This window comes from Eretmochelys imbricata, chromosome 27 (assembly GCF_965152235.1).
Source record: "Eretmochelys imbricata isolate rEreImb1 chromosome 27, rEreImb1.hap1, whole genome shotgun sequence".
NCBI lineage: Eukaryota > Metazoa > Chordata > Testudines > Cheloniidae > Eretmochelys > Eretmochelys imbricata.
Window position 1 is genome coordinate 2,682,501 of NC_135598.1, and position 21,573 is coordinate 2,704,073.

Below are 21,573 nucleotides of genomic sequence, written 5' to 3' on the forward strand. Positions count from 1 at the left end.
CACACACTGTCCACAGCTGTGCTCTCATCACACACACACACACACACACTGTCCACAGCTGCGCTCTCATTACACACACACACACACACACACTGTCCACAGCTGCGCTCTCATCACACACACACACACACACACACTGTCCACAGCTGTGCTCTCATTACACACACACACACACACACTGTCCACAGCTGTGCTCTCATCACACACACACACACACACACACTGTCCACAGCTGCACTCTCATGACACACACACACACACACACACACACTGTCCACAGCTGCACTCTCATTACACACACACACACACACACTGTCCACAGCTTTGCTCTCATGACACACACACACACACACTGTCCACAGCTGCGCTCTCATGACACACACACACACACACACACACTGTCCACAGCTTTGCTCTCATGACACACACACACACACACACACACACACTGTCCACAGCTGCGCTCTCATGACACACACACACACTGTCCACAGCTGCGCTCTCATGACACACACACACACACACACACACTGTCCACAGCTGCGCTCTCATGACACACACACACACTGTCCACAGCTGCGCTCTCATGACACACACACACACACACACACTGTCCACAGCTTTGCTCTCATGACACACACACACACACACACACACACACTGTCCACAGCTGCGCTCTCATGACACACACACACACACACAGTCCACAGCTGCGCTCTCATCACACACACACACACACACACACACACACTGTCCACAGCTGCGCTCTCATGACACACACACACACACACACACACACACTGTCCACAGCTGCGCTCTCATGACACACACACACACACACTGTCCACAGCTGCGCTCTCATGACACACACACACACACACACACTGTCCACAGCTTTGCTCTCATGACACACACACACACACACACACACACACACACTGTCCACAGCTGCGCTCTCATGACACACACACACACACACACACTGTCCACAGCTTTGCTCTCATGACACACACACACACACACACACACACACACTGTCCACAGCTGCGCTCTCATGACACACACACACACACACACACACACACACACTGTCCACAGCTGCGCTCTCATGACACACACACACACACACACACACACACACACTGTCCACAGCTGCGCTCTCATGACACACACACACACACACACACACACTGTCCACAGTTGTGCTCTCATTACACACACACACACACACACTGCACACTGTTCACAGCTGCACTCTCATTACACACACACACACACTGTCCACAGCTGCGCTCTCATTACACACACACACACACACACACTGTCCACAGCTGTGCTCTCATTACACACACACACACACTGTCCACAGCTGCGCTCTCATTACACACACACACACACACTGTCCACAGCTGTGCTCTCATTACACACACACACACACTGTCCACAGCTGCGCTCTCATTACACACACACACACACACACACTGTCCACAGCTGCGCTCTCATTACACACACACACACACACTGTCCACAGCTGTGCTCTCATTACACACACACACACACACACACACACACTGTCCACAGCTGTGCTCTCATTACACACACACACACTGTCCACAGCTGCGCTCTCATTATACACACACACACACACACACACACACACACTGTCCACAGTTGTGCTCTCATTACACACACACACACACACACACACACTGTCCACAGCTGCGCTCTTGCCACACACACACACTGTCCACAGCTGCGCTCTCACCACACACACAGAGTACACACTGTCCACGTTGCACCCGCTCTTCCCTGGGGGCCCTTGCAATGGGCTGGGGGCTCAGCTGGGTCACGGGGAGGAGCACTGGAGTGAGGTCAGAGTGGGGCTGGCTGTCGGGGACCCCCCAGGAGCGCTGCAGGTTCACTCCCCGGCACGGAAACCCAATCGCCAGCCGCTCGGGCTGATCGCTCCGGCTCCCATTACACCCCAGCTCTGGAGCGCACCTGGGCCTGGGGCTTCAGTGTCAGAGCTGGGTGGCTCCAGAGGGCTCCATGAAATATTAAGGGGGCAGCTTTCACCCGATGCCAGAGCTTGGAGCCAGCCCAGCACAGTGCCAGGGCACGCGGACCCCCCCACCCCACCCCGCTGCCCCAGAGCGTCTCCTGCACACGTGCTCAGAGCCTCCCCCACACACATGGCCTCGGCCATCCCCCACACCACGGAGCCCACGGCTCCTCTGCTGCAATCAGTAGTGGGGCCCATTGTGCCCTTTATGCTGTGGATCCCTGATTGCGGGCACCTGGGCTGAGCCCCACCAACTCACGCACTGCGGGGTGGATCCCCTGCTGGTGGAGCTGTCTCTCAGGCAGCAACAGGCCATGCTTCGCCTGCTTCCACCCCAGCCTGCCCTGGGCCTCAGTCCTGACTCATGGGGGCCAGCCCTCGGGGCACTGAGCCAGGCCACCCACAGCCCCAGGGAAGAACTTACTGGTTCAGCTCCAGGTCCAAGGTGAAGGCCGAGCCAAAGGCATGAATGAGGAAGCTCACCTGGGCCAGGTGCACAAACTGCAAGAACCGGAGAGAAGCAGAGTTAAAACACACCCTGTCCAGCAATGCACAGCCCTGGCACTGGGTCCCCCAGCAATACATGCCCCGGCGCTGCGTCCCCAGCAATGCACGCCCCTGGCGCTGCGTCCCCAGCAATGCACAGCCCTGACACTGGGTCCCCCAGCAATACACGCCCCTGGCACTGGGTCCCCAGCAATGCACAGCCCTGACACTGGGTCCCCAGCAATGCACGCCCCTGGCGCTGCGTCCCCAGCAATGCACGCCCCTGGCACTGGGTCCCCCAGCAATACACGCCCCTGGCGCTGCGTCCCCAGCAATGCACGCCCCTGGCACTGGGTCCCCCAGCAATGCACGCCACTGGCACTGGGTCCCCCAGCAATGCACGCCCCTGGCACTGGGTCCCCAGCAATGCACGCCCCTGGCACTGCGTCCCCAGCAATGCACGCCCCTGGCGCTGCGTCCCCAGCAATGCACGCCCCTGGCGCTGCGTCCCCCAGCAATGCATGCCCCTGGCACTGGGTCCCCCAGCAATACACGCCCCTGGCGCTGCGTCCCCAGCAATGCACAGCCCTGACACTGGGTCCCCAGCAATGCACGCCCCTGGCGCTGCGTCCCCAGCAATGCACGCCCCTGGCACTGCGTCCCCAGCAATGCACGCCCCTGGCACTGCGTCCCCAGCAATGCACGCCCCTGGCGCTGCGTCCCCCAGCAATGCATGCCCCTGGCACTGGGTCCCCCAGCAATGCATGCCCCTGGCACTGGGTCCCCCAGCAATACACGCCCCTGGCGCTGCGTCCCCAGCAATGCACAGCCCTGACACTGGGTCCCCAGCAATGCACGCCCCTGGCGCTGCGTCCCCAGCAATGCACGCCCCTGGCACTGGGTCCCCCAGCAATACACGCCCCTGGCGCTGCGTCCCCAGCAATGCACGCCCCTGGCACTGGGTCCCCCAGCAATGCACGCCCCTGGCACTGGGTCCCCAGCAATGCACGCCCCTGGCGCTGCGTCCCCAGCAATGCACGCCCCTGGCGCTGCGTCCCCCAGCAATGCATGCCCCTGGCACTGGGTCCCCCAGCAATGCACGCCCCTGGCGCTGCATCCCCATCAATGCACGCCCCTGGCGCTGCGTCCCCAGCAATGCACGCCCCTGGCGCTGCGTCCCCAGCAATGCACGCCCCTGGCGCTGCGTCCCCAGCAATGCATGACCCTGGCACTTTACCCCCTGTCATCGCAACCTCCAACTAAGTACCCTCCTGGCACTACATGCCTTTCAATGCACCCCCTGGCACTGCACTCCTTGCAATGCACAGCCCTGGCACTGTACCCCCTAGAACTGCAACCCCCCCCAAAAAGCACCTTCCTGGCACTGCAACCGCCACAATGCACTCCCTGGCACTGCACGCTCTGGCACTGCAACCCCCAACAAAGCACCCTCCTGGCACTGCAAGTCCTGCAATGCACCCCCTGGCACTGCATGCCCCTGGCACTGAACCTCCCCACAATGCACGTCCCTGGCACTCTACCCCTTGTCACTGCAACCCCAACCAAGTACCCTCCTGGCAATCCACCCCCTTGCACTGCATCCCCTGGCAATGATGCACCTGGCATTATACTCCCCGGCACTGAAACCCCCAACAAAGCACTCTCCTGGCATTGCGCACCCCACAACGCACACGTCTGACACTGCACCCCCGGCACTGCATGCCCCACAATTCATGCCCCATGCACAGCAACCCCCCAATCACTGCAAACTCCTGGCACCACACTGCCCCGCCACTGCATCACCCCAACACTATAACCTCCCTATCCCCAGTACTGCAGCCCCCCATCTGCAGAGAGGGGCTGGAGGGGGCATGCCACTGCCCTCTCAGGGGGAGATGAGTGGTGTCTGTGCTGACACAAGGCGCTGTCTGGGTCAACACGTTTAGACGCTAACAGCTTCTCTCTGCACAGCGAGCCACGGCGGCAAGAGCCACGCCCCAGTAGGCTCACACGTGCAGGCTGGGGTCACTGCAGACCCAGCAGGGGGAGCTCTCACTGCGGTGGAAGTGCTGCAGCTGGAGAGGGAGTACAAAACATTGCGCCCTTTCCTGTGGGTCCTGCTTAGGGATGCCAGGCATCCGTTTTTTGAACATCCAGTCGAAAAGGGACCCTGGCAGCTCTGTTAAAAGTCCGGTCAGCGGTGCAGCGGGGGCCCAGGGCTAAGGCAGGCTCCCTGCCAGCCTTAGCTCCGCGCGGTTCCCAGAAACGGCTGCCAGGTCCTAGTGGTCCCTAGATGCGTGGGCAGCCAGGGAGGCTCCACGTGCTGCCCTTGCTCCGAATGCCGGCTCCGCAGCTCCCATTGGCTGGGAACCACGACCAATGGGAGCTGCGAGGGTGGCGCCTGAGGGAACGAGGGCAGTGTGCGGAGCCTCCCTGGCCACCCATGGGCCTGGGGCTGCAGGGACCTGGCGGCCACTTCCCAGGAGCTGTCGTAAGTGCCTCTGGGACCCCACACCCCAACCCCCTCCCGCATCCCAACTCCCTGCCCCAGCTCGGAGTCCCCTCCTGCACCCAAACTCCCTCCCAGAGCCTGAACCCCCCCCAACATCTCAACTCCCTGCCCCAGCCCCCTAGTGCACCCCAAACTCCCCATCCCTGGCCCCACCCTAGAGCCTACACCCTCAGCAGGATCCCTCCCCCGCTCTGCATCCCAAACCCCTGCCCCAGCCCGTACCCTGAGCCCCTCATTTTTGGCACCACACCAGAGCCCCACACCCAACCCCCTGCCCCAGCCCGGTGAAAGTGAGTGAGGGTGGGGGAGAGCGAGCGATGGGGGGGGGGGTGGAGTGAGCGGGGGCGGGACCTTGGGGAAGGGGCAGGGCCTTGGGGAAGGGATGGGACGGGGTGTTCGGTTTCGTGTGATTAGAAAGTTGCCAACCCTAGTCCTGCAAAAATGGTGACTCCTGCTTGGGGAGCCGCCAGAGACCCCCGCAAGGCCAGCCGAGCATGGCTAGCCCATGACGCGGCCACCGGGGCCAGGCTGCTGCACACCCTGGACTGAGCCAAACCCATCCCAGGTCAGACAGCAGGAAAACACCAGCCCATCTGCCTGGGGACACACCAGTTTTCTTCCAGCCCGCCATAAAAAGCGAGCAAATGCCCAGGCCCCCACGCTGCAAGCCGCGCTCTGCCGCATGCAATGCCCCACAGAATCCCCGCCTAGCTCCAGGTCTCAGCACCCATTTACCATCCCCTGAAACACTGTACTGTCACCCTCAGTGGGTCTCACCCCCCACACTGCTCAGTGCTGGTCCCTCCCCCACTCCGAATGGGCAAATCAGATTGATGGGGTTCAGAGTGGGAGGTCTGGAGAGACAGAAACAGTCAGGACTGTTTGGTTTTGAAAGCAGACAAAGAAGAGGGGCCATGATAGAAGGACACCAAACAATGTGTGGGACAGAGCAGGGGGATCAGGTGCCACATTTCACCCTGTCTGCTAATAAAATAGGGACAGTCAATGAACAACACACAATTAGCCTGAGGAACTCGCTGCCACAAGATCTGATTGAGGCTGAGAGCTTAGCAGGACTTGGTGTGGCTATGGTTAATGAGGAAGTCTGAAGTTGTAGTAGAGCTGATCCCATTTTCTTATAAGGGATATTGACCCCTCCTGCTTCAGGCCATTAAACACTAATTGATCAGGAAGTTATTCTGCAGCTGTTCACTGGAAAGAAGATTCTTGCACCTCTTCCTGGAGCAGCTGGTGCTGGACACGGCTGGAGACAGTCACCTGTGCTAGACGGACCCTGGACTCGTCCAGTCTGGCGAGTCCCATGTTCCTAGAAACAAATTCTAGTTCTTATGGTTGTGAAGAAAAGGCCCAAATGTGAGCTGAGCAATAGTGCCTGAGTCTGCAGACAGCCTGAAACCACAGCTCAGAGAGGAGGGAACTGCCCTCATTCATTGCAGTGGAGGCTTGGCCCTGGAGCCTTATGCCCACAATTCAGTGTCCACACAGAGTGAGGGACAGCCCTGCCCCTAAGAGCTCTCAGTCCAACTAGACAAGGCAAACAAAGGGTGGGGAAGTGGAAGGACCATTGTCCCCATGATACAGGTGAGGAAACTGAGGCACAGAGCTGGATGGGAATTTCCAAAGCATCTCCATGTTTGCCAGGGAGCCTGTAGCAGAGCTGGGACCTGAGCCCGGCTCTCCAGAGTCCCGGGCTAGGGCAGCCCTTCCTACCTGACCCCAAAGCACTTTATAAACACCAAGGAGTGAAGCTCACCACTCCCTCCCCTCCCCCTGCAGAGCAGTGAGGCCCCACAGTGCAGATGGGCCACCAGCACAGAGGGGAAGAGGCTTGCTCCAGGGCACCCAGCACGTCAGCCCCAGACAGCAGGCTATGGGTGCTGGGTTCTGAGGGGGTCGCAGGAGGAGCATGTGGGGCCAGGAGGATCCTGGAATCTGCCTGTTTCCAGCCACTGGGATGGTCTGCTGCAGTCAATGGGACAACAGCCAGTGTTGTCCAGCAGTGAAGGATGTTGGTTTCCATCCCGCCAAGTCACTTTCTGCAAAGCCTCTCCTTCAGTACATGAAGACCATATCGCCACGGTGTGGTACTGATATGCAGAACTGTAGTGCCCAGAGTTCTCATAGTGCCAATGTTATGAGTGGAAATCTTCACGGTGTGCAAGCTCTCTTGCAGGAAGTGGTACCTCAAGCATTGTATGTTCACTGTTTCAAGCACAGGTACAATTTAGTTTTTGTCGATGTGTGCAAAGGAAACAAACATGCACTGAATTTTTTTCCCCGTCCTGGAGAAATTTGTGTACACTTTTCTCTCTGGGTCAGCTGCACATACTAAATTCACAGCCATTCAAAAGAAAGTACATCCCAAAAATAAAGTCTTGGCATTGAAGAAGCTCTGTGACATTTGATGGGCATGCCAAGTCTCTGCTTGTAATGCTATGAAAAGGCAATTTCATGCATTCATAGATTCATAGATTCATAGATATTTAGGTCAGAAGGGACCATTATGATCATCTAGTCTGACCTCCTGCACAACGCAGGCCACAGAATTTCACCCACCACTCCTACAAAAAAAAAAACCTCACACCTATATCTGTGCTATTGAAGTCCTCAAATTGTAGTTTAAAGACCTCAAGGAGCAGAGAATCCTCCAGCAAGTGACCCGTGCCCCATGCTACAGAGGAAGGCGAAAAACCTCCAGGGCCTCTTCCAATCTGCCCTGGAGGAAAATTCCTTCCCGACCCCAAATATGGCGATCAGCTAAACCCTGAGCATATGGGCAAGATTCATCAGCCAGATACTACAGAAAATTCTTTCCCAGGTAACTTGGATCTTACCCCATCTAAAACCCATCACAGGCCATTGGGCCTATTTACCATGAATATTTAATTACCAAAACCATGTTATCCCATCATACCATCTCCTCCATAAACTTATCGAGTTTAATCTTAAAGCAAGATAGATCTTTTGCCCCCACTACTTCCCTCGGAAGGCTATTCCAAAACTTCACTCCTCTGATGGTTAGAAACCTTCGTCTAATTTCTAATCTAAATTTCCTAGTGGCCAGTTTATATCCATTTGTTCTTGTGTCCACATTGGTACTGAGTTTAAATAATTCCTCTCCCTCTCTGGTATTTATCCCTCTGATATATTTATAGAGAGCAATCATATCTCCCCTCAGCCTTCTTTTAGTTAGGCTAAACAAGCCAAGCTCCCTGAGTCTCCTTTCATAAGACAAGTTTTCCATTCCTCGGATCATCCTAGTAGCCCTTCTCTGTACCTGTTCCAGTTTGAATTCATCCTTCTTAAACATGGGAGACCAGAACTGCACACAGTACTCCAGGTGAGGTCTCACCAGTGCCTTATATAACGGTACTAAAACCTCCTTATCCCTTTTTGTCGATGTGTGCAAAGGAAACAAACATGCACTGAATTTTTTTCCCCGTCCTGGAGAAATTTGTGTACACTTTTCTCTCTGGGTCAGCTGCACATACTAAATTCACAGCCATTCAAAAGAAAGTACATCCCAAAAATAAAGTCTTGGCATTGAAGAAGCTCTGTGACATTTGATGGGCATGCCAAGTCTCTGCTTGTAATGCTATGAAAAGGCAATTTCATGCATTCTTGTGACATTCGCAGAGGTGACAGGGCAGTAGGTGCACAAGGTCTTAGGTCAGTATTTGACTTTATTGTCTTCCTTTGTAACCTTTGATGGGAATTTAGGATGTGGATGTAAGGAGACCTTGTTGAAGAGCATCGTAAAGGAGGGGATCTGCCATCAAGACTCCAATCTCCCCAACCCTATGGGCCAAAGTTATGACAACTAAGAAGTCCGTCTTCATAAATAAACAGTAGGGAGCAGGTTACCATTGGTTTGATTGGAGGTCTCACAAGGTGGTTGAGAACCAGGTTAAGATCCCAACACGGAGTGCAGTATATAATGTGAGGGAAGAGTTTACACAGTCTGTGACGAGGTGGAGTAGGTCCGGAGGCCCCCTGCTGGAGGTCTCGCGGCCCTGACTCACCCTGCCCCAGAAAAGAGTAGAAGAGAAGTCTTCCAGGCAGCCTAGAGTGGCTGCAGGGGAGCAGCCAATCAGAGGAGCTACTGGAGTGACCGATCAGGAGCCAGAAGGGCCATATAAAAGGAAGCAGCAGAGGCAGAGAGCAGTCAGTTGCTGCCTGGAGCTGGAAGAGGGAGCACTGGGTGCCTAGCTGGGTGGGAGAGCAGCAGGATGATGGACAGATCAGTGTGGGCAGGCAGAGCCCAGAACCTAGCCAGACCAAGCGAGGGTACCATAATGGGCCTTGCTGGGCTGGTTGAAGACTGAGCCCAAGCAAGGGCTGCTGAAAGGGTATTGAGATGGGCCCCTGTTGGGCTGTTAAGGAAAGCAGTGTCTCCAGGAAGGGAGCCTTGGTGCTACGGCCCCATATCAGGGCCAACAGAAAGAAGTAAAGACTGTATACCTAGAAGGGGGGACGGTGTGTGTGACTTGGCGGGAGGGCTGTGTCACTGAAGACCCACCAAAAGAACCATCAGCCAGGGGAGCGCTCGCGAGAGGCGAGTGCCACCCTGTTGTAAGAACTGAAAGGAAAGCAGGCTCACACTTGACATGAAAGGGGACTGAGCAAAAATGGAGAATCCCTTGACCAGGGAATGAAAGGCTGATATGGCGGCCAGGTGTACCTTGACTGAGCTGATCAATAACCCAGATGTCTTCAGCTCCAGCAGGTAATCTAGGATGAGGGAAAGGGGAACCAATTCTGCAAGTAAGTAATGCAGGTTGATGTTTTCCTACTGTTTAATAGCACCAACTTCCCATCCATAGAGCAGGAAGCCTCTTCCCTGAGAACCATCCAGGAGCCGGGCTCTGAGGTGAAGTACTACTTGGGTTGGATGACACGTGCGACGCGCATCCTGAGACAGGAGACGAGGGATGGTCAGGAACGGAACTGAACTGGCCGTTGGACACAGAGCTGAAGCAGGTCAGGGTACCAAGCTTGCCCTGGCCAGGGAGGTGCTATGAGAATTACTTTGGCCTTGTCCTGCCTGACCTGTTTGGCACCCTTCGAATTATGGGTGTTGGGGAAAGGCATAGAACAGACTCTTCTTCCACGGCAGAAGGAAGGGTGAGGGGAGGGGTGACCTAGGCCCCCCCTTGAACAGAAGCTAGGGCACTTCCTGTTCCTGGAGGTGGTGAAAAGATGGATTTCTGGCCATTCCCATCTCTGGAATATACTGTGGAGAACCTGCGTGTCTGGCTCCCATGCGTACTCGTGGGAGAAGTGTCAGCTGAGGGCAATGGCTGTGGTGTTCTGCATGCCTGGGAGGTAGGCTGCTGAGCTCTGTATATGGTGGGCTATCCACCAGCTCCAGAGCTTTAGGGCTGCAGGGCACAAGGAGGGGGATCTTCCTCCTCCCTGCTGGTTGATGTAGAAGATGCAGGACATGTTGCCTTTCATGACCCAGTTTGCCTTGCCAGGATGAAGGGCAGGAATTGAGACAAGTGTTCCTGGTTGCCCTGAGCTCCAATGGGTTGAATTGGAACCTAGCTTCGCAGGCCATCCAGGTGCCCTGAATCATGAGAGTGTCCAGGTGGCTCTCCATGGTGACCATGATATGTCAGTTGTTAGTGACTTATGGACTGGGTGACAGAAAGACGCCCGCACAGACGTTGAGTTGCACCTTCCACCAATGTAGGAAGTTCTTTACATGCAAGGGGACAGTCACCTGCCTGTCCAAGGAGTCCTTGCTCGGAGAGTAGATTCTTCTGAGACAACCCTGGAAGCAGCAGAGACAAAGCCTTGCATGATTGGTCACAAAGGCGCAAGCTGCCATATGGCCTGAGAGTTGAAGACAGTTCCTTATTGTGGTCCCATGGCTTCCCTGAATTGAACCTACCAGGCCTGATGAGGTCACAGCTCTGTCTAAAGGGAGGTTTGCTCTGGTTGGGGGCAGCCCCATAAACTGCAGCCGTTGTACTGGTACCAGCATGGATTTCTTTATGTTCAGCTGCAGGCCCAACTACCGGAACAGAGCAAGGGCCATGTGGGTGGAAGATGGCACTGTCTCGAAGGAACGGCCCTTGGGTAGCCAGTCATTGAGGGATGGGAAGACCAGCATGGCTTCCTCCCAAAGGTAAGCTGCCGCTACCACTAGGACCTTTGAAAATACCACTGGGGCTGACGATAGGCTGCAGGGGAGCACTTGGTACTGGAAATGGTCTTGGCCTATGGTGAAGCATAGGTATTTCTGATGTGAAGGGTGTATCGTTATATGGAAGTAGGAATCTTCTAGATTGAGGGCCAAAAAACAATTTCCTTCCTCCAGTGAAGGAAATATAGTCGCCAGAGTCACCATTAGGAACTTTTGAGGCTTTACGAACATGTTCAGCTGTCTTAGATCTAAGATCGGTCTCCAACCTCCGTCTGTCTTTGCCAGAAGGAAATATATTGAGGAGAACCCCCGCCTCTGTGAGGGGAAGGGATCAGTTCTATTGTTCCTAGTCAGAAGAGAGAGGGAGGGAAGTGACAGAAAATGGATGGTATAGCCTGACATTATGACCTCTGAGACCCACTGCTCCATGGTGATCCATTCCCCAGCCTGGTGGAAATGGGCAAGGCAGTCCCCAAAGGGAGTGAGGGGGGGCTAAAGATGCATCTGTAAATCCAGAGGAGTGGAAGGACTCGAACCCTCGACCAGCCCATCAAAACTGCTGTTTAGATGATGCCTGAGCGGTTGTGGAGGGTGGTTGGGTGGCCCTCTTCCTCTGAAAGCTATCTCTTGATTAAGCAGTCTCATCAATGATTTAGATAATGGCATAGAGAGTACACTTATAAAGTTTGCGGATGATACCAAGATGGGAGGGGCTGCAAGTGCTTTGGAAGACAGGATTAAAAATCAAAACGAGCTGGACAAACTGGAGAAATGGTCTGAAGTAAATAGGATGAAATTCAATACGGACAAATGCAAAGTACTCCACTTAGGAAAGAACAATCAGTTGCACACAAACACAATGGGAAATGACTGCCTAGGAAGGAGTACTGCGGAAAGGGATCTGGGGGTCATAGTGGATCACAAGCTAAATATGAGTCAACAGTGTCATGCTGTTCCAAAGAAAGCAAACATCATTCTGGGATGTATTGGCAGGAGTGTTGTAAGCAAGGCACGAGAAGTAATTCTTCCGCTCTGCGCTGATTAGGCCTCAACTGGAGTTTATGTCCAGTTGTGGGTGCCACATTTCAGGAAGGATGTGGACAAACTGGAGAGAGTCCAGAGAAGAACATCAAAAATGATTAAAGGTCTAGCAAACATGACCTATGAGGGAAGATTGAAAAAATTGGATTTGTTTAGTCTGGAGAAGAGAAGACTGAGAGGGGACATGAGAACAGTTTTCAAGTATGTAACAGGTTGTTACAAGGAGGAGGGAGAAGAATTGTTCTTCTTAACCTCTGAGGACAGGACAATAAGCAATGGGCTTAAATTGCAGCAAGGGAGGTTTAGGTTGGACATTAGGAAAAACTTCCTACCTGTCAGGGTGGTGAAGCACTGGAATAAATTGCCTAGGGAGGTTGTGGAACCCCATCATTGGAGATTTTTAAGAGCAGGTTAGACAAACACCTGTCAGGAATGGTCTAAATCAGGGGTGGGCAAACTTTTTGGCTTGAGGGTCACATCGGGTTTCCAAAATTGTATGGAGGGCTGATTAGGGGAGGCTGTGTCTCCCCAAACAGCCAGGGGTGGCCTGGCCCCTGGCTCCTATCCGACCCCCCCCCACACTTCTCGCCCCCTGATGGCTCCCCCGGGACTCCTGCCCCATCCACTGCTCCGTCCCCTGACCCCACACCCCTGACTATCCCCTGCCGCCCCATCCAACGCCCCTGTTCCCCGTCCTCGGACCGCCCCGACCCCTATCCACACCCCTGACCACACCCTCAAACTCCTCTGCCCTCTATCCAACCCCCCGCCTCCTTACCACGCTGCCCGGAGCACTGGCTCAGGACACAGCTCTGCAACAGCGGCACGCTGAGGCTGCGGGAGAGGGGGGGAACAGCGGGGGAGGGGCCGGGGCTAGCCTCTCCGGCCAGGAGCTCAGGGGAAGGGCAGGAGGGTCCCGCGGGCCGTAGTTTGCCCACCTCTGGTCTAGCTAATACTTAGTCCTGCCATGAGTGCAGGGGACTGGACTAGATGACCTCTCCAGGTCCCTTCCAGTTCTATTATTCTTTCTGGGGGGTTCCATGGGTCCATGGTACCTCAAGAACTGAGCAGTGTATGACCTCTGGGCAAAACCTATTAAAACCAGTTAATTCCCCTAGAAGGAAATTGTTGATCTGTGGAACTCCCAGCTCCAAGATCTCAGTGAGGAAAACAGCTCACCAGGCTCCAGGAAAGGGCCAGCCCCAGACGTGAGTGATAAGCATGGCACCTGCCCATGCACTGGCTGGCTGTACTGGCGTATCTCATGCTCCTGGCAGAAACCAATCAGTGACAGCCTGGGCTTATTTCCCCCAGAGGCATGGTAGGACCTGAGCCAGCGCCTGCTGAAGACTGGAAAGACTCCCCCAGCTTCCCTAACTTCAGCCCAAACCCTGGGGCCGGGTTTTCCACAGCCCAGCACTCTGGGGTTGGGGGTGATGAGTAGAGCCGAGCAAAATGTTTTCAGCAAATGTTCACCCCAAAATGCCATCGGACGGGGCGGGACCCCCGAGCTATTTACAAAGACAGGTGGAACGCAGGTCAAATTCAGCAAATTTTTTGGCCCCAAAAAATAAAATGGGGGGGAAATCCCCAAAGTTGAACCAGTTCATTTGGGGGTTTGCTTTGAAATTGTGTTTCTTTCTGAAATTTAGCTAATTTTTTTTAAAAGCGTTTTTTATAAAAAACCTGAAAATGACCCAAAACAAAAAAAATCACAAATTATTTGCAGGTCAAACACAATGTTTCAATTGACCTGGAATGAATTTTTTTAAATGTTTTGTTTGTGTCAGTGAGAAAAAATGAAACCCCTGAGCTTCAGTTCAAACGAAACACATTTTATACAACTTAGTTTATTGTTATTTTTCAGTTCGGCCCCAGAGCCAAACCCTGCCCTACTCACCTCGCTCTGTGCTGAGCCCTCGGGTGACTGCCCTGATACAGAACTCTGGGAAAGGGTCAAACCTTCCTCTGCAGCCTCTGGTGCTGGCCAGTGGGAGACACTGGTCCAGCTGCGTCTGCAATTCCTCTGGCCCCCTGGCAGTGCCCAGGCCCCCATGAGAGTAGTGAAGAGCTGCGCTAGCCACACCAATCAAGCAGAACGGAGGAGGCAGGGCTGTGTGCTGGATTTAGGGATGCAGGGTCAGGTGTTTCGCTGTCAGAGGCAGAGATTCCAGGTCAGCAGCCAATTAATGAGAGGAATCGGAGAGTCCGATTCCATCCCTGGATGATTCGGTAACCGGAACCCTCCGTGTGCTGACTGAGAGCAATGGGGCTATCTCAGGCAGGGTCAGGAGCGGGAGCCAAGCATATGATCTGCCTGCAGCTTGGGGGAGCAGCTTGGTGAGGCCGGAGGCCAAGGATCAGGGGGTTAGTATGCAGATGGCTGGCGGAGGCTGGCCCAGTGAGTAAAGGGCTGGCTGCTGCATGAATGAATGAGGCGCTGTTCTGTTTCTGTGCTCCTTCTCCTCCCCAGCAGCTAACTGGTGTGATCCCTGGTACAGTTCACCCCTCTTCCCTCCCCCAGGAAATCCCCTAGGAACTCTGGCCAACCTCTTCCAGCTCTTGGGACCTGATTCCTCCTAGTACTTGTTTGAAGGGGCACAAGGTGGAAGCAGCTCTCCCCCGGGAGCAGGTTGAGCGACACCGGAGTGCCCTCTGCCTAGGTGAATAGCGCCTGTGCACGGCACTCTGGGACCTTGTTGAGTCACCAACAGTGTGCCCTTGTTGCCAAGAAGGCTAACAGCATTTTGGGCTGTATAAGTAGGGGCATTGCCAGCAGATCAAGGGACGTGATTGTTTCCCTCTATTTGACATTGGTGATGCCTCATCTGGAGTACTGTGTCCAGTTTTGGGCCCCACACTACAAGAAGGATGTGGAAAAATTGGAAAACGTCCAGCGGAGGGCAACAAAAATGATTAGGGGACTGGAACACATGACTTATGAGGAGAGGCTGAGGGAACTGGGATTGTTTAGTTTGCGGAAGAGAAGAATGAGGGGGGATTTGATAGCTGCTTTCAACTACCTGAAAGGGGGTTCCAAAGAGGATGGATCTAGACTATTCTCAGTGGTAGCAGATGACAGAATGAGGAGTAATGGTCTCAAGTTGCAGTGGGGGAGGTTTAGGTTGGATATTAGGAAAAAGTTTTTCACTAGGAGGGTGGTGAAACACTGGAATGGGTTACCTAGGGAGGTGGTGGAATCTCCTTCCTTTGAGGTTTTTAAGGTCAGGCTTGACAAAGCCCTGGCTGGGATGATTTAGTTGGGGATTGATCCTGTTTTGAGCAGGGGGTTGGACTAGATGACCTCCTGAGGTCCCTTCCAACCCCGATATTCTGTGATTCTATGACCTGGGACACAGGCCAAGGGCCATCAGCCCTTCAGTCTCCCCCTCCAGAAGCACGACTCTTGACTTCTAATGGACACTGACAAGACAAAGCTCTGAACATGAGACCCAAAGAAGCCGTGAGCCCCTTCCATTCCCAGCCTCCTCCCCATGAACAAACATTCTCCCCGACCCCACAGGGCCCTGCTGCCAGGACTGGGAGCCACAGGGTGGCTCTTGCTCTGTGGCATCTCTAGGCCCTTCATGCCCACCATGCCTCATGCCCAGGCTCAAGGACAGAGATAGGTGGGAGTGCAACAGTGAACCCTCCTGTGGAGTAGCTCAATATTCTCCCCACTTTGCAGATGGGTAAACTGAGGCACAGAGCCAAAGTACTTGCCCAAAATCACACAGTGACTCAGTAGCAGAGCTGGGAATTGAACCTGGGAGTCCTGACTCACAGTCCTCTGCTCTGTCCAACCCATCACACATCCTCTCCCAGGAGCAGATTACCTATGGTGTGTAACATTCTTGTTACAAGAACGAGGAGTACTTGTGGCACCTTAGAGACTAACAAATTTATTTGAGCATAAATACATTTGTTAGTGTCTAAGGTGCCCCAAGGACTCTGCGTTCTTTTTGCTGAGACAAACTAACACGGCTGCCCCTCTGATTCTTGTTACAGTAACACAACCTTGCTGCTGTGAGAGCAGCACCTGTGATGTCCTGGGAACAGCTCCCTGCAGGCTTTGGAACAAGCAAGGAAGTGACAGCCCCCGAGAACCCAGGCCAGCTGTTACACTCAGCCTGGGCAGGACTTGGGGGTGGTTTGGGACCTGCTGATGGATGCGGGGCAGGGCAGTCTGGGTCAATAGAGGGTCTGACCCTGGCTATCGAGTCTAAGGACCTTGATGTAAGCAGCTCCCAGTAATGTTGGCTATTCCTAGGTCCCACGGCCAGAAGGAGCATGTGATCATCCAGTCTGACCCCTGTATAGTACAGGCCAGAGACCTGCCCCACAGTAATCCCTAGAGCAGAGCTAGAAAACCAGCCCATCTTGAGTTTAAAACCTGTCAGTGACTGAGAACCCAGCCTGGCCCTTGGGAAATTGTTCCAGTGGTTAATTACCCTTACTCTTAAAAATATACAACTTCTTTCCAGTCTGGATCTGGCCAGCTTCAGCCTCCAGCTGTTGGATGGTGTTACGCCTGTCACTGCTTGACTGAAAAGCCCCTTTGTTCCCCATGTAGCTACTTACAGGCTGTGACCAAGTCTCCCCTTAACCTTCTCTTTGTTAAGCTAAATAGATTGAGCTCCTCGAGTCTATCGCTAGAAGGCAGGTTTTCCAGTCAATCATTCTTGTGGCTCTTCTCTGAACCCTCAGCAATTTTTCAACATCATCCTTGAATTGTGGGCACCGGAACTGGGCACCAGATTCCAGCAGCGATTGCATCAAATACGCAGGTAAAAATAAACCTCTCTGCTCTCCCTGAGATTCCCGTTTATACATCCCAGGATGGCATTAGCCCTCTCGGCCAACGTGTGGCAGGGAGCTCATATTCAGCTGATTATCCAGTGCCAAACCCAAATCTTGTTCAGAGTCGCTGCTTCCCAGGCCAGAGTCCCCCAGTATGGCAGTTAGTCCTTCTTCCTACAGGTACATATTTACATTTAGCCGTATTAAAACGCATATCGTTTGCTTGTGCCCAGCTTACCAAGCGATCCAGCTTCCTCTGGATCACTGACCAGTCCTGTGCATTATTTACCACTCCCCCAATTTTTGTGTCATCTGCAAATGTAATGGAAAGGAGCACAGGGCCAAGAACCAATCCCTGCAGGACCCTACTGGAAGCCAACCTGTTTGGTGACAATTCCCCATTTACAGTTACATTTCGAGACCTATCAGTTAGCCAGTTTTTTAATCTATTTAATGTGCGCCCTGCTCATTTTAGATCATTCTAAATATTTAATGAAAATGCCATGCGGTCTCAAGCAAATGCCTTACAAAAGTCTACGTATCTAGCATGTGCCTCGTCTTGTCACATTGGGATGATCCCAGATTAGACCTGTATAGGTCACTTCTTTGTCTGAAACACGGTGCCAGCAAAATAGAAATTTATGCGCAGCCCCACAACACCGAACCAGCCAGGCCGGCCCCCAGCGCCCGAGCAGCCCCACGACACCGAACCAGCCAGGCCAGTGCCCGAGCAACCCCACAATACTTATTGAGGGCAGCCCAGCAGTCATGAGCTACTTTCCAGTAGCTAATCAGTGTGGGAAGCTGCAAAGTCCCCAGCAGCCCCACGCTAACAACCAGTCCGGCTAGCCCTGTGCTCCTCAGCAACCCGGCAAGAATAAACCAGCTGAGTTGGAAAAGGTCACGGCAAGAGTGGCTGGTCAGGTGATGTGGATGGGGCAGGGAGTCAGGGTATTTTGGTGCTAGGCTTGGCATGACACCACTGAGCTGTGCGACCGCTGTCTGCTCAGACGGCTAATGGGGAGCGTGACCTGTCGCACCGCCCGAGGGGGTTTCAAGGATTGACTCACTAATGCCAGCAAAATCAAGGGAGCAGCTGGGATGGGGTGCTCGAGGAGTGCAGGATATTGCCAATAACACTGGCCTCGGTCCCATTCCCAGCTGGCTCCCTTGATTTTGCTGGCATTAGTGAGTCTGACCTTTGGGCCAAACAGCCCTGGCTAGCGTATAAAGCAGCAGGGTCAGGCACCTGTGTGGTGTAACTGCACCCGGGTCAGGGGCTGGCACCAGCAGGGCTGAGGGAGGGCAGGAGAGGGGTCAGAGTAAGCATAAGGAAAAGGGGGCCACCAAGCGATGTAAAAACACTAGCATGAAGTGAAAGGCTGCCCTGAGCCAGCGGAGTGAGTCAGGGTGGGGTGGGCGTTGTCTGGGCTCCTGGAAACCAGCTTTTGGCAGGTCTGTGGCTGTGCAGCGTGGGGGTCCTTCGGACGCAGCGTCTGCACCATCGCACAGCAGGGACCCTCACCAGGCCCTGCTCCATGCTCTGCAGAGAAGAAGGGCTGCTCCAGATCTGCAGCTTCCCAACAGGGGTCTGGGGCCACGGGGAGTCTTTCCACAGACATTGGTGGCACCAGATCCAGCCCCTGCACCATGGGAGAGCAGCAGCCACAGACTAGATTGTAGGCAGCATGCAGCTGGGGGTGGTGTAGGCCCAGTCTCAGGGCTTGAGCCTGCCTGGTGATTTAGTGGCACCTGGAATCTGCAACGCCCCTTCCCCAGGGGCCTGCAGCCACTGAGAGGTGCCAGCTGGATGATACCCTCATGCTCCAAGGCCTGCTGCCATCAGAGCCCGTCCCCGCCCCGGGGGAGGGAGGGGAAGCAGGGATCCTCGCTGAGGCAGAGAGAAGCAGCCCCAGCTGGCATGGCCACGCCTGGCCTTTTTCAGCCTGTGGCTGATTCCAGAGCACTTTGCCTGGCACCTCGGCAGCTCTTTGCTACCCACGGGGAGGGTCAGAGAGAAAGAACCTGCTTGGCTTCCTAAATGCCAGGGAAGCTGCTCTAACGAAACCCCTGTGGGGTCGTCAGCAAGGTTTGAACCTGGGGCCTCCAACCCTGCACCATAGACTCCACCCCCACATTAAAGGAACAGCTCCATTAGCTGCTCACAAAAATAGGTTATTATTCTTCAGTGAATCAGCCAGTAGGGGACACCGAGAGTCCTGTGCTGGGAGATTGAAAAGCCATTTTGGAGCCTACTCCCATAAGCCCTCTACCCTGGGAGCCCCCCAGATTCCTGGCCGAGATCCAGAGCCAAGGGCTGTCTGGGTCTGTTTTGAGCAGGCTGGTGTAGTGGGGCTGTATCGACAGCGGGCAGGGGGAACCTCTGGGCACGCCGTGGGTGGTGTGGGATGAACACGTGGGGCTGGGGGGAGGCCTGGTGGGGTTCTGGAGTTTGGATGCCTGCATTCAGAGCTGGGCTCACTGGATCACTCCATCACAGGCTGCAGCCTCCTGGGCCCAGAGTCTGTATGGACTGAATATGCCCGAGCAGTAACTGCCCATGACTGGCCAGGACCCATCAGCCAGTGGATTGCGACGGTCCCAGGGGCTCTCCCAGAGCACCACAGGGAGCAGGATCCCTGCCTGTCAGGTCTGTTCCCCCTTCAACGGATCAGTCAGCCCCAGGAGGAGGCTCAGTATGGGTGTGGTAAGTGCTGCAGGCCAAGGCACATCCTACCCAGCAGCCTGTGTGCCCCCAGGGCAGGGCCCAGAGCGTGGCGGGGGCCCCTAACAGGGGTGGCAGGTTTGTATAATTTTTGGTGGTGCCCAGAACATGTCCAAGTCCTCCCCCGACACATACACACCCCCCAGCCTCTGAATTTGCTGGAGCTCAGGCATCACGGGCCCATACAACTCGCCCCCCTTGCCTAGGCACCGTGTGCTCCAGCCAGAGCGACCCATGGGGGGCTCTGTCTTGGTGCAGGGTTGGATGCAGCCACAGGAAAGGGTTCAAGGCTGTCTGTTTGCTGGAACAGAGTGAAATGGGCCCAGGCTGCTGGTCTCTGCATAGGGCTGGATCCCATCTCCCATGCAATGCAGGCAGGTGGGGTTTCAGCGTGGCCCCATGGCAGCGTCCACCCACACGGCAAGGCCAGGGAATTAGCCTGTGAGAGTTGATAACTGGCTCCTGGTTACAGCAAACGTGCTTTCTCCTCCTGTGCCCGAGTGAGTCTCCCATTCATTATGCATGAGCCCTGCCCGCGGGCTCCCATGTAATCTCCCCACCCGCCCCAGACCTGCAGGCCCCAGACTGTAATGGGCTACGCTAGGGGTTCAGCAGCTGGTGGGAGGTGCCAGGCAGCCCCAGCACCCTGAGAGCTCTGGGGCAGCCCAGGATGGGTACAGCAGGGGCAGGGTGCCTCCCTGTCCCCCCAATCCCCAGGACATGCTCAAGGAGGGGTGCAGCACCAAGGACATGGCGCAGGCCCTGAGCTGTGATGGTGCAAGGCGCTGCTACACCGAATCTGGCTACACCAACCATCTCTTCCCTGGGGCATTTCTAGCAGCTGAGCCATGAAGCAGCTTTTGCCCCCTCTCTGAAGAGGTCTTTGCCATCCACCCACCCCAGCGCGCAGGCCCTGGGCCCTCTGGCTCCCCAGCCCAGCCCCCAGCTGGGAATGCCTCTCCTCCGCCCCTGCCCGGGGGCCCGGGGAGCACTTGCAGCCCTGGGTGCAAGGCGCTGACAGAGTGGAAGGGGGATGCTTGTACAGATTCACTTACAGGGCTGCCTCCTCCTGGAGGCTCATTCCTGACCCTGGTGTCCAGCTGATGCTTCTGGACTTCTCCTCCCGCGCTCTGCCCCACTAACCTGCTGGGGTGGGTGAGTTCTGAAGCGACCGGCCTTGTGTCCCATCTGGGGCTGGGAAACCTCCCCTGCAAAGCACCAGGCTGCGTCTCCGCCTTGGCGCGACCTGCTGAGTGCAAAGGAGAGCAGACGCTGCAGCGGAATTAGAGTTCACCAAGGGGCGGCTGGGCGTTAGCCGGCAGAGTGGGGTGAGTGGACTGGCCGGGCTCAGCTAGCGAGGGAATCAGAGCCTGCCAAGCCTGGGGGAATCCCCCCTGTGCCCCCAAACAGGTCCTTCAAGAACTCCCTGCTCCCACACCTTGGTGTTGGGGAGGCACTGCAGAAAAGCATGTGGATGCAGCAGAAGAGATCTCCCGTCACTGCTGGGGAAAAACCGAGCAGGGACAGAAAAGGGGTGGGGGATGGCAGCCGGGCCCTGCTCACTGCCAGCAGGAAAGGCATGCGGGGAGTGGGTCCGGGGGCGTGCTGGAGGTCAGCTCCTGACCTGCAGCCCCAGCCTGCATGCGCCAGGACCAAAACACATCCCTGGAGGGAAGGGGGAGCCCAAAGTTGAGAGGCTGCCTTGGGCAGCACTTACCTGACTGAGGAACGAGGGAGATGAAAGCTGCTAACACCCACTTCTGCAGGAGGCTCAT

At 55.2% G+C, this 21,573-nt stretch overlaps 1 protein-coding gene across 1 annotated transcript in view; it reads right to left on the reverse strand.

Moving 5' to 3' along the window:
- Positions 1-21,573, reverse strand: part of ADAM11 (ADAM metallopeptidase domain 11) — a 53,935-nt gene extending 32,362 nt beyond the window's left edge. The window contains exons 1-3 of the mRNA XM_077806208.1: positions 21,516-21,573; positions 20,854-21,044; positions 2,487-2,563 (exon numbers count right to left, since the gene is read on the reverse strand). Coding sequence (XP_077662334.1) covers positions 2,487-2,563; positions 20,854-21,044; positions 21,516-21,573 — 326 coding nt within the window. The remainder of the gene's footprint in view (positions 1-2,486; positions 2,564-20,853; positions 21,045-21,515) is intronic.